Below are 17,463 nucleotides of genomic sequence, written 5' to 3' on the forward strand. Positions count from 1 at the left end.
CCAAATTCATAGACACAGAAAGTGGAAATGTGGTCCAGAGGCTGGCAGTGGGGTGGGGGGAGAGAGGAGAGTTTTTGTTTAATGGGTATAGGGTTTCAGTTTTTCAAGATGAAAAGTTTCCGGACATCTGTTTCACAACAATGTGAATGTACTTAATACTACTAAACTGTACACTTAAAATTAGATAATATAGTAAATTTGATATTGAGGTTTCTTTACCACCAATAATAAAAAAAATCAAATACTTTGGAGGTGGTGGCTGAGAGCTGTGTGAAATGTTTCCTCTCATGAAATTCAGAAAAAAAAAAGTGAATTGGATCAATTCTTCTAACAGGTAGATACAGTTACTTTCACTATAGGAATATAAGTTTATTTGGGAAAAGTGAATAGGTAAATTTTGAAACAATAAGAGAAAATAATATTTCAAGGCTAGTTGTCATGCAACTCCAAAGTTAGGTGTAGGGGGTGATAAATTGCAAGAACCTCGTGGTTTATGGAAAAGCAACAATTTAAAGACATGAAAGGAGTACAGAATAAGGGAAAATGTATGTTTCAAACTTTGGTATAGGTTCATTGTCTACCAGGGACAGAAATAATAAATTACCTTTTCCATTCTCCAGTACCTGCTCTATTCCAAATAATCTAAACTCAGTTTATTTCTAACTAATATAACTCAACAGTATAAGAGAAGCACTTTGGCTAAACTGGTACCCCAATCCTCATTTTTCACATGTTTCTAAATAAAACTCAATTCCAAGCATGAAAACAAAGCTTTACAATTCTTTAAGATTAATTTCAGGCCAAGTTTATAGATGTATTTCTGCTAAAACTTCAATTCAATTCAAAAAACAATAAGTATTTGGGTAGTCATTATATTTGAACGATTATATACTTCAGAATAAAATGATTTTTAAAATACAGTTAACACTCAATTATGTTAATAATAAAGTTTGGTCGTAAAGAAGCATAATTTAAATATTTATCCAAGTGTTAAGAATTTGTTTACACCCTTCTCTACTTATTACCACACATTTTTTTTAAAAACAGGGAATTAACTTGAACTTACTGTCTTCTTCCTGACCCTTCCTTTAAACATAGACATTAATGAATTGTGAAATGGGCATGGTGATCAGAAAAGAATGAGTGGAATGGACATGACTGTAAAATGGGTATAAAATGGGAAAAAGATATGACTTCAGCGGTTTTAACAGTTTCAGATTCCTTACCTGGAAACCATTGCCTTGATGACATCTTGTTTAGAGTGAAATAGATCAAAACCCAAATTTATTACACTCTTAAAAATTAGCATTCAGTCACTAATGAAATAATTTTAAGGTTAATAACTGGAAAGTATACGAAGTAAAATATCTTCCTAAAATGTTCTCTGAGAATTATTTTACTATAGCATATTTCAAGTGAAATTAGTACTTGAGCAACAGAAAGTACACAATAAAAACACAAGTCACATGAGAGTATAACATTCCAACTCAACAACTGAGCTTGCTATTTGACTTGAAATGCCTAATTTTCATTAATAGTGCTTTGCCAATTTAACACGCAGATTGGTTTGGTAATCATTTTAATTGAACTTTTTTAAGATTTAAGAATATTAAATAATTCAAAAAATTTTAATTTTTACTTAGAATCTATTTATTTGATAGGAAATGTGAAAATGTGTTTTTAAAATCTCAAATGCCTGTTGTTGGCTATAAACACCAATCAAGTATATTTTGTACTTTATGACAGCGGTATTTGAAAGCGGTTCTAGTTCTAATGTTAAGCCTAGTTTTGTGAGGAGCCACACAGAGGAAAGGAATTAAAAGTCAAAAGGTATAACCTGAGACTCCAACCTTGAGAAGGTGTTCCTGGCATAGTGCATGATACTGTCAAAATCATATCTTTCTCCAAGCGAGTTCACTTCTCCAGGCTCCATCTTCAGAAAATTGTACTCTTGACCTAAGAATTAGGCACAGAAAGCATTTCAGAAGCCTCTTAACAGACAGAAAAGAGAACAGAAGAGCCCTTCCTGCCTCTATCTGCTCTCTACCAAATGCCGATCGCTGATCTTCACAACGTTGTATTTACACACTAACACTCAGGTACTCGCAAAAGGGTACATCCAGTGCCAATGCTTGCACTTGAATATCATCCTGAAAGAGTAATATTGAATTTAATTAATAAGTTAATTTTGGCAAAAAGGTAGATTACCAAAAGCATTCTTTGGATTTGTTTTCTTTGTATACTCTTTTACCGTCTCTAAATATTTGTTTCTTTAAAACGACTGGGTTTTTTTTTAACAATATTGTGATTATAAAAAGTTACATTTTTACTTAATAAGTCTCCCACCTCTCTCTTATGACTATATTTGCCAAGACCAAAAAAAAAAGCAACTTCCTATTTGTGTTAGATTCTATGAAACACTGGAAAAAATATAAAAACTATATTTGTATGTACACAGAACATTGCAGGCGTTTGCTATGTGACTTTGTCACTAAAGATAAAACCACAGCAACTGAAACAAGATTCTCTTTGATGAAAATGAGGCTCTACTTGGAGGGCTTTTTCGGTCAAGAGAATATGTTTCAGAACATACTTTTTCATTTTTTACTTTTCACGACTGCTCTTTTAACTTCTGGACATCTTCATGTTAATAGATTTCTCAACTGCCTGTTTGTATCTGTATTGTAATATTATTTCTTGAAATTTGAAAATAACATAGTGTTAAATGTGTAGATCTACATCAATGGTTCCAGAGGCAGAGTATTTCCCCAGAGTTTAGGTTTCAGTGATTCATTTTTCACAATTTCAGCAGCCAAAGATGGCTGCTTTTATAGCTCATTTTGAAACATCAAAGTGTAAAGTTGAGTTATTAGGCTTCCAAATTCAAGGCTGGAGTTTAAAAAAGAACTATTATTGTACAACACTTATGTAACTATTTTAATTTTATTCCAACTGCTGTATTACTACTGAATATAAAAATATTACATTAAAAATTTCCCAAAAAGCAATAAAAAAACTGAGTGATGCCACAGAGTATAATATCTTTCCTACATGTGATAAGGAAGTCTGATATACTCACTTGAGCATTAAAGATAAAACAATCAGCGTGAAGTTACAGAACCCAAGTCCCAGAGTAAAGTGTTTCAATCCGCCTTACAATGAATTCACACAATGAATAGTTTTCAATGAACTAAGCACACCATATAGTAAAATACACGTTCCACAAATCTCTGGTTTATCTGTCTGTATTACAACTATTCTCGGGAAATACCCTGCATTATCTTCAACCTTTGATAGAAGTAACTGCTAAAAACTCTCTTCTTCATTAAACATGCTAAGTATATTTTAGTACAACCAATTCTAAGGTGAGATTTTTATAAAGCTGTGGGGCTGATTTTTTAATATTAATCTATAATCCACTGGAGATTTCAAATTTCAAGCACAATATGTGAGTATACTCTCTAATTAAAGCAAAATGTTTCATAAAAATTTCTGAAAGTGGAACATGAAGCAACTTCAATAATACATTTTGATGTATATAACTGAGCAGTTACCATGTATGTGACATAGTGTTTTGTGCTAGTTAAAAAGAACACAGCCATACTTGGTCTAAATAAAGAAAAGCAGACATTTCATCACAGAAGAGAAGAGGATCAGAGATACAGAGCACCAGTGGAACTCACCCTAAACAATTTCTTAAAAAATGACAACCTCCTTCTTGAAGGCATGTTCTAAAGTGGATTAAAGTAATCCAATCTTTGTACCAAATTGGCTCCTATCATAGTCACTAATTTTGCATATAAATGCAGCTGAAGTCCACACTTATTAGACGTTGCCTTAGAATAACACTTGATCTAAAATTTCTGAGCCAAAGTAAGTCACAAATTTGCTGAAGATTATTCTCCAATATGAATTTTTCATACTAGAATTACCTTGCTATAGTATGGTCAGCCTTCAGTATCTGCAGGGGACTGGTTCCAGCAAGCCCTTGGATACCAAAATCTGTGGATGTTTAAGTCCCTTATATAAAATGGTTTAGTACAATGAATAAGAAATTTCGATTCAGAGGTTGGTTGAATCCACGGATGCAAAACCCTATGAATATGGAGGGCCAACTGTCCATACATACAAATGACTGCAAGTGAATGAGAAAAGTGAGAATAATCATATGTTGAGAATATCGTTGAATCCAAACAAGGTATGACAAAATATGCATGGAGTTCCAAATACTCAGGACATCTCATGAAATAAATTGTTGCTTTCTATTAGATTGAATGTTGACTCAAAATATGATTCAACATTATGAGTCATATTGACTCAAAAATATGAAAAGCCATAAATTGTTTAGCACTGTGTTAAGTATTATACATTTACATACTATTTATATATTTCTGCTTGTTTTAGCTACATAAATTTATGTTGAACCAGAGTCCTATTTTTAAGAGCAAGAATCATTCTTGGAAGTTACTTCCTTTATAAGTTATTTTGTCCACATAATAGAGGAAACTTAGTAACTGTGGTTGATAGAAAACTTTTCATTTAGTTGGTAGTTGGAGTAATTTTCAGAAATATTTTCTCTTTGTCTCCCAATGATATAAAGTATAAGATGAACCTTGATAGCTGGTCAGGCATTAGAGTCTTCTATATTGGGAGTATAGATGTTATTTACTTCTCTTTCAACACTACAGATTACTTATTTATTCTTGAAGTGATCTCTTCCCTGTAACATCACATTCATTGATTTTTCTCCTACTTCTTAGACCAAACTTTCTTAATCCTTTGAGAGATATTCTACAAAGTGTTGCTTAAATATTGGTGTTCCCCATATTCTACCCACAATCTTATTTTCTTCTTCCTCCAATATTTTCCTAGGCAGTGAAATCCACTAACAAATTTCTATCTCTAGATATCTTAAAGTCTAGACTCACCTTTCCTTTGTCTACTAAATATCTCCACTTGGACCATCTAAAGGCTTCTCAAACTCAAGGATATGCTAAATGAAATTATTTGTCTTTCTTCCTCTTAAAAATATGTTGCTTTATCCATATTTCTTAGTTCATTTGATGGTGCCACCATTCACCCTGTTGCCTAAAAATAAAATCTTGAAGATTTGCTTTCACATGATGTCTCTCTTAAAATATTTTTGAAAGATTATTCCTTTCCTTCTTCTTGGCCTACACCACCCTAACTGAGGACTTAGTCATCTCTTATAAACGATTTATTTAAGTTTCTAATAGGTTTCCCTGATGTCACGTTCATCCTCCCCACCCCCATATCCCCATTCTCAGTTAATAATCCCTACAGCTGAAATAATTCTTTTTTAAATCTGAACTTGCTCTGCTTTCAATCCTTTGATTATTATCCAGTAGCTAGAGGATAAAATCTAAATTTCTTAGCTTCAGATAGAAAATCCCTATGATCTAATCTCCCTTGGTAATTACCAACTAGTCTCTCATTTGTAACTTACCATGCAGCCATTTGGGCAAATAAAAATGATTCAATTATCTGTAATTGTAGCTTTGATCATGATGCTTTTATTTTTTTCCAGTTAGAAATTCCATCACTCTTCTGGGCACTTAGAACCCCTTTACTTCTAAATTTCAGTTCCTTTGTGACGTCTCCCTTGACTCGCAAGGCACATTTTGTCACACCTTGCTTGAACTGGATTGTGTTCTCAATATAACACTATTCTCACTCGCTTGCAATCATTTGTATACATGGATATACATACACTAAGCTCTGTAATTTTCATGAAGTATCTCCAACATCTAATAGTGCCTCGATAAATAACTGGCAGCAAATATGCTATGAACAAATAAATAGAGCAATGCTGCAAATCACAGGAAATTCTAAGGAATTAAATGTTTGTAACTGAAAACTGGCCATGAATAAGGAAATAAGGACACATTTCTGCTTTGCTTCTGCTTGAAATACACACAACTTTCTAAGACAATTCTAAACAACAGGATTTTTCTTCTGGCAATTGAAATGTACTTATCTTTATGAATTATGAAAGGTAAAACAATGAAAAACTAAATGAGGTGATTATCACACATCAACTGTTGGAGAAAATTAAATTTTAATTATATATTAACTATTGAACTACTGAAACTATTGAAAACATTCTTAAGAATTTGTCTTTAGTGTAGTTCAGGGGAAATCTCGAGAAAATATTTGGACTATCCTGGAAATGACTCACTTCCCTGGAATTTTCTCCAGAAATTGTCCCTGATATAATATAGATTTGTATGGTAGCAGCACATTTTGTGGCAAACCCTGGACCCTTTTTAAAAGCCAACAACATAAATTATAGTATTAAGTATAGAAAATACTTTTAAAAATTTATTAATATTATGTTTTAATAGCCTACACCCATTCTTGGAAAGCATCGAAGTTTGGATATAAAATAGCTAAATCTTAAGAAAAAAAGCAAGCCTAAAAAATGCATAAGATCATTTGATCTGCAGGAAAAAATTAACAACATACCAGCTATTTTTAAATCAAGCAAAATGTTGATCTACAATATCAACAAAATCAGTTCACATTTTTTAAGAAGTTAAATAGTACAATACATTTAAAAGATATTTAGTCAACCTTAAACCCAACACATTCTGAAGCCTCTCACCTGGCTGGATGTTTTCTCTTATGATAGTTACATGATTATCTCGATCTGGTCGTGTGTGTTCATGCCAAAAGCCTATCACATGGCCCAATTCATGAACAACAATTCCAAATTTATCACAGTTCTTGCCAATAGAGATAGCCTGAGGTCCATTTCCACGCCGACCTACATAGGAGCAGCATCTGGAATAAAGTAGAAAGTGAAGATGGTGGTGGACAGGGAGATTCTGAGTGAATCACAGTAGGGTGAAACTTTTGTAATGAACTGTAAAGTCCAACACATTCAGAGGCAGAACAGTTTTTCATTAATAAATATTTCATTAATAAAAATTTCTAGTAATCCTGGTAGATTTATGTACAAGTCCCCAAATAATCTATTGAAGTGCCTTTGTACTAATTCATATATTAGAAGATGTGCCTTAAATAATTTTTAGGAGTATTCAGAAGATAAATCAGAAAATAAAATACTTATGATGATGATTAATGGCTATTATACATATAGTTAAACTCAAGACATCAACTCACATGTATTTCTAATACAATTTTTTATCCTCAAAACCCATTTAGGCAACCACTTTGTCAATATGGTTATCTAACAATAATCCATTATTTCAGTATTAAAAATAAAAACAAAGTTTATTTTTCCTCTTTGAGAAAAACAATTAAGTTTGTGAAAAATGTTGGTTAATTAAAAAAGGAATTACTTTTCCTCTTCATGGGAGAATTTTTTTAAAGAAGAGAACTTTTAAGAGAAATCAATCAAGGAAAATTAGTTTCAAAAGGTGAATTATCTAGGGTTAATGGTTGACTGGTGAAGGAAAATCAACAACTGGTAGAATTATGAGACTGTGTCAAATGGTCAGGCAAATGTTTAGTGTGATAGTCCATTTCACCTTCTGAAAGAATCTCTTGGACTTTCAGAATGTGAAGCATGCAGAGCATCTTCCTGCAAATTTTCTTCAATTTATTGATATTTATACATATTCAGTAATGCTTTTCTACCCAAAATATAGATATTCCATTTATTCATTTTGTGTGTGTGGGCATACATGCATGTGTGTCAGTGTGCATGAGAGAGTGTGCACACACATGCAAGGGCTGACACATACGGACACACTTTAAAATGAGCTTTAAATGGTATAATAATATGGTAACTACAATCATAGTTATAAACAAAATTACACTTAAAACTTCAAAATTTAGGGTTTACATTAAAATAGCTTATCTAAGGGCCACCCCTCTAGACAGCAATAGAGGGCAGTAAATAACTGGTCTTGAATAGATGGAAATCAAAATGTGCTGGACACTGAACATCTTTTCTAATTTATTAAGTTAAAAGAGGAAATTGCCCAAAATTAATTGCCCAGATTTTTAAAATGCATTTCACTAATTTCACTTTTCAGAGTAAGCACATTTGTCATTCCAATTATTTCTGTAGGCTTTAAATGCCAGTTAGAAAAAGTAATTCAGCTTATTATTTATGAATCTATTATAAGAGTTAATTAAGTTTAATAAATCAGTAAAAGAAAGAAAAGTGAGGTAACTGGTAGGGAAAAAAATCAGGGAATTGTATTTTTGCTCTCAGGTAGATTTTTTTTTACCATGACTTTAAAATTTATACATACATAGTTATTTATTACATACTGAAATAGTAAAGTATTAGGTGTAGCAAAACTCAAAATTTGCAAATTTTGGAGAGATTTAAACTGAAATATTTGCTACCATAAAGCAATAGTGATGAAAGTGAAATATCTGAGGATTATACAGCAACTAAATTACCCACACTGAATCATTTTTGCTGGTTATATTCAGAGAAAAAAGTACTTTGCAAATCAAAATCCAGGAGATAGTCAAGCAACGTGGTTGATTCTTTTAATCTAAAACACCTTTTATTAGCATAATTTTACCTATAACAATTTCCAATAAATAAGATGGGGTTTCATAATGGAAAGCACAAATACATTTCACACTGGCTTTTACAATGGTCCTGTGAAGAAAAATGTGGTGGTTTGATTTCTGAAATACTACAGGTCGAGGAATGGAAGAATTCTAGATGCTCAAATGACTAAATAGCTAAATATATGCACATACAATTATGTATGGAATGACAGGTTAATATGCACAATTTATTTTTAATATGCACAGTTTATAAAAACATGGTTTTAACATGTCTGAGTTTCTTTCTAATTCCATCCAGGTTTGAGGCCATTTTCTTGTACATGGCTTTTGATTTTCTGTTTCAAATTTGAGTGCTGCTTTTAAAGCTTGGCCATTATAAGCCCTACCTGTCCTCTCAAGAAAATATTTTACCAATTTTAGAGAAGCCTCACTAAGCCATAGAGAGTAAGAAGGTAATCCAAAACCCGCTATTCCCTACTTTGGCCTCGGATTGGTGGAGCAAAACCTATACACACAAAGAAAGTTGCCTGTAAGCTTTATGCCCTCCCCACAGCAGTCTTTTCTCAGAATAAAGATATGTTTTAAATGTAAACTCAGATTACTCCACTTCTTTACTCAATATTCTCCAATGACTATGTCGTAAATTGTGTCAATATTCAAAAGTATTCATTACCCCTCTCTAGGAGAAAATTATACATCCCTACCCTACTGTTGCTGGGTTTAGTCATGTGACTTGCTCTGGACAATGTCATGTGAGCAAAAACTGTGTCATTTCTGGAGAGAATCTTTAAGAGCAAATATGGTTGACCATATTGTTTCTATTCTTTCTGCTACAACTGCAAGGTTCCAAAAAGAGGCTTCTCCATCAGACTGGACACCATAGTGACGACTCTGGAGTGAGCTACAGCTGACCAGTGGCGGATATATAGTAAGAGTAAGGAGTAAGTGTTTGTTGCTCTAGCTCCTGGGAATTGGGAGTTGTTTGTTACCACGTCATAAATTGCCTAAGCTGACTGACACAGGCTCGCTATTTTGCTCAGAGGAAAATCAAATCACTTATTAAAAAAAACTATAAGATCTTACACAATCTTCACACACAAATATCTTATCATATAGATATTGTCTCTTATTATCATCCCTGTCACTCCACTCGAGCCATGAAGTTTCCTTGTTGTGCCCTGAGTATGCAGAAATACTCTTGCCTCAGAGTCTTTTTACCGTCTATTTTCTCTGTCAGAAACTCTGTTTCCCAGATATACATATGGCTTGTTTCCTCCTCTTTCAAGTTCTGTGCAAATGTCCTTCCATCCCACTTACACTACTTTCCTTTTTGTCCTAGAATTTATTGTCTATTAAAATATTTTATATTTCATTTATCTTTGCAGGGTTTTTGCCTCCCCACCTAGAATGTAAGCTTTTGGTGGGCAGAAAGTGTACCTGTTTCGCTCATGCTATAATGCTAGCTCCTAGAATACAGCCTGGCACATAACAGAACTCAATAGTTACAGAGAACATATTGGTGGTTGCCAGAGGTGGGGGCTAAGGGTGGGTGAAATGGATGAAAGGGGGTCAAAATGTACAGACTTCCAGTTACACAATAAGTAATTTCTGAGGCTGTAATGTGCAGCATGGTGACTAAAGTTAACAATACCATATCATATATTTTAAAGTTGCTAAGAGAGTAGATCTCAAAAGTTCTCATCACAAGAAAAAAAAAAAACGTGTAACTAAGTATGATGATGGTTGTTAACTAAACTTATTGTGGTGATCACTTCACAATATATACAAGTCTAAAATCATCATGTTATACACCTAAAACACTATGTTATGTCAATTATATCTCAATAAAACTGGAAAAATTTTGAAAAATAAAAAGTCAAAAATTTTAATAAATAAATACTTATTGAAAGAACAGATCTCCTAAGTGCAGGACACAGCTAACTCTAGTAATTAGCAGCAAGCATCCAAAGAAGTGGTGGAAATGCTCAAGGTGAGGGGTTCAACATGCTCTTGCTTCAGCAAGAAGGAGACTCCTCCTTCAGCCTGGCTCTCCACTTTTTCTATTAGTATAATTCTATAAATTCCTTTAAAAAACCATTTTTTCTGCTTAAGTTAGCCAGTCTCTGTTGCTTGAGAACAAGAATCCTGGCTAGCACACTTCCTCTGCCTAACTATAACATCCTTGCAGAGAGAAAACAACTTACATTCAATTTTATAGTCCCCAAAGTTAGTATAGTAAGTGGCACAAAATGAGAATTCAATAGGAAAGGATGAATAAGTGACTACTGTTACAGTCTGAATAATTAAACTGACAAAAGTTAAATACAATTAAAGCATATGAAACCTAGAAAATAAGTTAACTCTACGTTTGTTTGTTTGATTGTTTTTTAGTAATCATTAAAAATCAGCATATAATAGATGAAGGTAATAAATTCAGTTACATAAATCTCTGACTTACAAAGAATAAAATCAAACAACTTCTATTATTAAATGGTCTCACACTTTGCTGTTTATAATTAATAATCTTGTAAAATAAATAAATGCCACTGAAGCTAATAGACATTCATTGAAAATTATGTATAGCTCAGTTCAAACCTTTTGTCAATAATGAGGGTTAAAGCTTATGTCCACTGCAGATGAAGCAAAGATATCATATACCTAAAAACATGCATACAGATATATATAAACATAATGTACGATTATAATACAACTTAAAAATAAGAAATACACTAGAGCTAAATGGCAAAAAGGTCTGATTTCTACTTTTTGCGTTTTAAAATTTTATTATTTTCCCACCTATCAAAGGCCTGATATGGAACTAGACACCCAATAAATATTTATTGAATAAAAATTGACTGTAGCAGAATAAGATGGGAAATATAATGCTCTAAATGATATAGGTGATTCCATATTTAATAATTCCTCCCATAAATATGGAGATTATTTTAGCTTTTATTTTTAAAAATTGCAAGAGCTACAAGTTGTCTGACTTAGTGGGTAAACTCAATGAAAGTGATGATAATGATAAGGAGTAATAAGACACATTTGCCTTCTAGATTAAAGCTAGAAACAGAACTGATAAATGTTGTCATCCATATCAATGTCACCACCTTAAAGGTTCTCCATATTCTATGGATATTTATACTAGGTATTGCTAAATGTGATACATTATATGCCACAGCTCTTATAGGAGAAAAGACTCAATACTAAATCCAATAGAGTGTTAAATGTTTGACTCAAAATATATCTTATTCCAGATGGCTTTCACTATTTTGTGTGATACCAACTGTCAAACTCTTTAATAATTTAAATTGATTTTTATGAGATACAAATGCAGCATTATCATAGCAAGAATGATGAAATAACCATAATTTCATGAAATTGTGGCCAATAATGGTAATTTCAAATGAAATTTAGAAGTCACAAAATGATTAGAATGATTAGCAGGCCAATGATCAAGTTTCATAAAAAGTATCATCCTTCCTATCACTGAAAAAATAATACAGGGCAAACTTTGAACTGGAAAATGAGCACCAAAACAAATCACCAAAATGCGACATTACTACTATAACAGTCACAAATAAACTCGAGTCCAATTTCAGGAATGTAACTACAGATTTAAGTACCTTGGGGAAAGTCATAACTTTAGTTTTCACATCTCTAAATTGATGAAGTACATGTTCTTCAACCCCCTTCGAATTCTTACATTTTTTAATCTCAGGATTACACACAATGTACTTTAGCTGACATGTAAATTGTTGGTACTTTCCTGATCACCTACCTATAATGCCATGTGCTGTGTGTCATGAGGGACACAGAGGTAAGCTCCCTGCTCTCATCATTGATGAAGGTAGACATTTGAACCAACAGTGGAAATGGAGCTATTATAGCTGCTGTAGAGCAAAGTCCCACTGCAGGCAGCTCAAAAATGGGTGAGCATGAAATATGTGAAAGATTTCCACTGATGAAAAAGGAAAGTAAAGGCATTCAAGCAACTAAAATATCACAAAAACAAACATGAAGGAATGATAGTGAATGGGGAAAAATAGTTTAGCAGGATAAAACAAGTGAAATGGAAAACTTTGAAAAGAGCCAAATTAATAAAAGAAAATGAGTATAAATATGAATTTGTTACAAACAGAATTTGAGCAATAAAATAATAAGTGATTGGTGCTTTGCATGTATTTACAGAATTGAAGGGTGGGTAAAGAAAAGATGTATTGATTTGAATACATTATATATTTAGAAATATGTAATCTGAGCTATATCCACTCCTATTAGATAATCAGAAGGAAGGAAGGACAGTCTAGATTTGGACCTTAAAAGGTCCTTAATATTTAAAAATATTAAATACATAAAAAGAATTAGTTGGGACTTCAAATGTAACCAAAACTTATCAAGAGTAAGTAATTAGAGTAATTTAGAAGAAAACATTGCTTAAATAAGTCAGCTAAAAAAATTATGGTACTATCAAAATATACAGAAAAATAATAATGTATAATTTTTCCTAATGTCACTTAAGTAGGGCCAAAATTAAAACTCATTACTTTTTAAGTTAAGTTAAATGTTCTAGGAAAATATGGTAGAACAAAGCCAGATGATGTAATGCCCCCAATACCTAGTGAAATATATACTTCCTCCACCCTGAAAATATGTGTCATTAGGGCATGAACTATTTCCTCCAAAGGAATTATGCATTTATTTTTACTTCTGTATGTGAACTATAATAGAGGGTATTCAAATACTTATAGTTGATTAGAGATAATTCCTCTTTATAGAAGAATTTCAGTTAATAAATGTAGAAGGAATAAAAGAAAAGAACAACATGAGAAAATGACTATTTTGCAATGATGGGAACTTACAATTGAGGGACCTGGCTGTCACCATTTGAATCCACTGATCAATCACAGTATCACTAAAGTGGTAGGTCCAGGCATATGTGCCTCTTGATGTGATGCAGTGTAAAGTAGACAGCACACCCTATCAAGTATTCTTAGCAAACAAACAAACAAAAATGGAAACAATTTAAATACTCAAATATTTAAATATAAGTTCCAACTAACTGGAAATATAGGGAGAAAAAATTTGAAAGTTTTCACAATGAAAAGTCTTTTAAAGTACACAGCATTGCTTGGAGAACTGCTGTTACTGTAACTTGGCTAGATTATGGAATTTGTGGAGAGAAGTGGTGGCAGCAGAAGCAGCAGATGGAAGCTGTGGTAAGTTCATGGCATTCCTTAAATGTTACATCCAAGCATCTAGGTTTTATTCTCAGGCTAGCATTTCCCAGAATGTGTTCTGGAATACTGATATACGTTCTTCACTATTAACAGGGTGAGATGGGTGTTCCCTTTTTAAAATAAGTTTAGGGAACACTGTACTCTAAATTTCTTTCAATTGGTTGAATATTAGTAAGGTTTAGCACACTGCTTGTAGAAATACCTATTGAAATTTAACACAGCATTTTCACAACTTATAGAATAGTTTATTTTGAAGAGAGTATTATTATCCTGTCAGAAGCAAATCTAGAAAATATCACTGTAGGAGGAAACACTGAGGAATCTCAAAAAGTGTAGTATTTTGCTCTGAAGAGTATTTTTTGAAGATAATTCTAGTGGCAGTGAATTGGTTAGGCAAGACTGGAGAGCAGTTGGAGTACAGCTGGTGTGAGGGGACAAAGACATGAATGGACCACGGGACTGACATGGGATAAAAGTGGAAACCATAAGACATAGTGGATATCAACAGAAATATTTCTGTTGATATCACTAAGAATTCAATCACTAAAAACAATACTGAGGTTTCTAACTCAGGTTAGTGGGATGTTGGCAATGCCACCATATAGTTAGAACAGAAGGAAAGGCAGCTGTGGTGGTGGAGGATGCACAGAGGTCTGTGATCAAAGAGTATATTTATTTAATATATAATATTCTCTTATGTAAAATTCATACTTTCTCATGGGCAAAATACTAAGCAAATATTAAAAAGTGAATCTTACCTATGGATTTTTTTTTCCCTTCTAAATTTACTTAAGTCATTCCCTGGTTCTACTTACCCACAAGGCCTGTATGTGAATACAATGTAACTCTCTTCATCCCCTCTTTCAATGAAAGTCACACATGTGTGCTTTTCCCAGTGCCTCATGGCCTGCTTGAACATGGCTCGCTGGCTGCCTGGAAAAATGGCATGACATTAATAAAACAGTGGGCTCTTCCAACCCAGGTCTGGCTGCACAGGTCAGACAACACCTCTATCATCAACCAGAGAATACTAGCTCCGACCACTGCAGTGAGCCACTCTTGAGAGTGGACACTTCCTTCATAATCAGTAGGCTTGAGCTTACTGTCTCTACAAGTATGTGTGTACAAGGCTCTGTGAACGAGACATACATTATTCCTGTCAGCTGAAATCAGCTTCCAGATTTAATGGGTACATTTGAAATTCAATTTAAAAACCAGAATAGTTCTTTAGATTCTTAGAACTCAAGACTAAATACATTTTTAAATTTCAAGACACACTAACTGACAACTCAGGTGAATGGAATATTTCTCATGTTTCATTTAATACTATGTTTTATATGTTAGTATTCTTTAAAAATATACAATTAATCTATATGATAATTATTAATTCTTTATCAAAATAGACTCTCTGGAAATATCTTACCAGTGAAGTTGCCTCCTATAACGTAAGGAATAACACCTCCAGGCCATACTCTTTCAGTTCTTGATGTAGCAGCTCTGGGAACTCGATTTTTCTCATTTTGCCCTGAGAATTTTAGAGGTACTTTTTCCTTAACTGTGTTGTTTTGCTCCAAGCCTGCAGTGACATTTAAAACATTCTGTGAAACAGAAGTCCTTGGTCAGAGAATCATTTACCTCTTAAAGGACAAGGTAAAATGCCTTATTTACACATTTATATAAATATGCCTGAAGTCAAAATGCATTAAAGAAAAACTTCATTTATATTACATACTTGAAAAAAGTGTTAAAATATTTAAGTAGTTCATGTCAAAATACTATTTTCTAATGCTGTATGAGCAAATTTGATGAATTTCCATACAACAGCCCACAGTGGACAGAAGTCAGGTAGACTTTGTAAGCCACAGAAAAATTCTTTTGTTTTCTACTTTACTAGAGCACTAAGAAATTCACCACTAGAATTAAAAAGACATTGTTTAAAAAGTCCTATGATGTTCAAAACCTTTCTTACTCCTGCTAAATCCCTAGTCCTTTAAATCAGAATTGATATTCTGTAGTACAGTTTAAAATTGTGAATATTACACTGTAGAGATAGTAAATGAAATAGAATAAGACAGATATGGTCTCAGATTCTGGGACAATGGGCTATCTCTATGTCACTTACCTCGGGATTCATATCCACACAACAGAAAAGATTTAGAGAGCAGTACACAAGGTGAACAGGCCAACATAAAATGCAGTCTATTGTGGAAGAGCTTTCAAGTCTGCAGTCACTAACTTTTCTTGATGACCCTTCATAATTTTTTGTTACTGTTTTATTTTTCCTACATTTTCATGATTATTTTTTTCTTATTTATATATCATTGTTTATGCAAATAGTTTACCACTTACATACACTTCAGACACAACGAATACTGAATGTATGCGCCCTATGCCTGTGTTCCTAACATGTCTAACTTTTTAATATCCTGGAGCAAAGTATCTTCACTTTGGAAAATTAATCCTTAAAAGTAGGCACTTTAAAATATTTAATTAGTACTAATCAATTTAAGATATGTTAGGATATGAACTTTGAACAGAAGACTTGAAAAAGAAACTCTAAAATCTACAAATAGTGATTAATAAATTCAATACTTTAAATATTAACTAATCATTAAGCCAGAAGGCAGTTTCTCTGAATGTTTTCTATATATATTTTTGGAAGGGTAAAAAATATTTTCAATTATTTTTTTAATCTAATTAATCAGTTTGACAATTTACTTTAAGTGGATTTTATTTCAAAAGAAACAGCCATGATATTTTTCCATTTGACTAAAACTGATGTAGCTCCGTGCTTGATAGAAATACCAATTTACTGGAAATACATACCAACAATAAAATAAACACCTAATACATTTTTTTATTAAAGAGAAGCTGAAAATAAGCTAAAATATTTCAAATGTCCCCAATTAAGTTCTAAAAAACTTACGTTGGATATCAACTAACAAAATAACAATGAATAAAGGACTCTTTCTCAGCATATATCCTTTCCATAATTTGCAGCTTAATGGCAAACAGAACTACTATGAGTATAATATTCACTGTACATCGTGTCTGAAACTTTAAACATTGATATACCAGAGCCAATTCTTCTTATCCTGTCTATAAGTTGGTAGAGGGCCCCTCGTTTCTTTGACATACCATGGTCTCCAAATCCACCTTAAAGAGTAAAAGAAAATAGTAAGTTAACTTCACTGTAAATTAAAGTTCTTGTAAATAAGTAATAGTAATAGGCTACATTGATTTCTCTTTGGACATCTCTTTTTATGTGGTCTTAAAGTAATGAATACCCATAAATCTTGGAAGAGGGTAAAAATTCTACAATAACAAATTTCAGTAACTAAAACTAAAGGGGTAAGAGAAATTAAGAGAGCAATCTAAATGACTTTATTTGGACATCATGGCAATTGCATCATCTATTGATAATTTGAAACATTTTTCTTCACTGTGACCTTGACATCACATAGTATTATATAAGATGACAACAAGTTGTTCTTTCCTGTTGAGTGCATTCCAGCTATTTTCCCAATACAAACTAAATATTTTCAGATGGCAAATCAGCAAATGGAAATAAAAATGTTAGAAGAGCATAGGTATGTAAATTCTCAATGCAACAGGAAAAAAAAAGCAAGTGTATAGTGCAACTTTTGCCCCAAAACTTGGATAAATTTTGAGATATTTCTAATAGCATATGACATTTTATAAT

General features: G+C 32.6%; 1 protein-coding gene across 1 annotated transcript in view; it reads right to left on the reverse strand.

The window, feature by feature from the left end:
- TLL1 (tolloid like 1) overlaps positions 1–17,463 on the reverse strand; it is a 260,424-nt gene that overhangs the window by 129,764 nt on the left and 113,197 nt on the right. Inside the window, exons 3-7 of the mRNA XM_060147159.1 lie at positions 16,836–16,916; positions 15,184–15,336; positions 14,576–14,693; positions 6,626–6,804; positions 1,851–1,956 (exon numbers count right to left, since the gene is read on the reverse strand). Coding sequence (XP_060003142.1) covers positions 1,851–1,956; positions 6,626–6,804; positions 14,576–14,693; positions 15,184–15,336; positions 16,836–16,916 — 637 coding nt within the window. The remainder of the gene's footprint in view (positions 1–1,850; positions 1,957–6,625; positions 6,805–14,575; positions 14,694–15,183; positions 15,337–16,835; positions 16,917–17,463) is intronic.

Source organism: Lagenorhynchus albirostris, chromosome 4, assembly GCF_949774975.1.
Source record: "Lagenorhynchus albirostris chromosome 4, mLagAlb1.1, whole genome shotgun sequence".
Lineage (NCBI taxonomy): Eukaryota > Metazoa > Chordata > Mammalia > Artiodactyla > Delphinidae > Lagenorhynchus > Lagenorhynchus albirostris.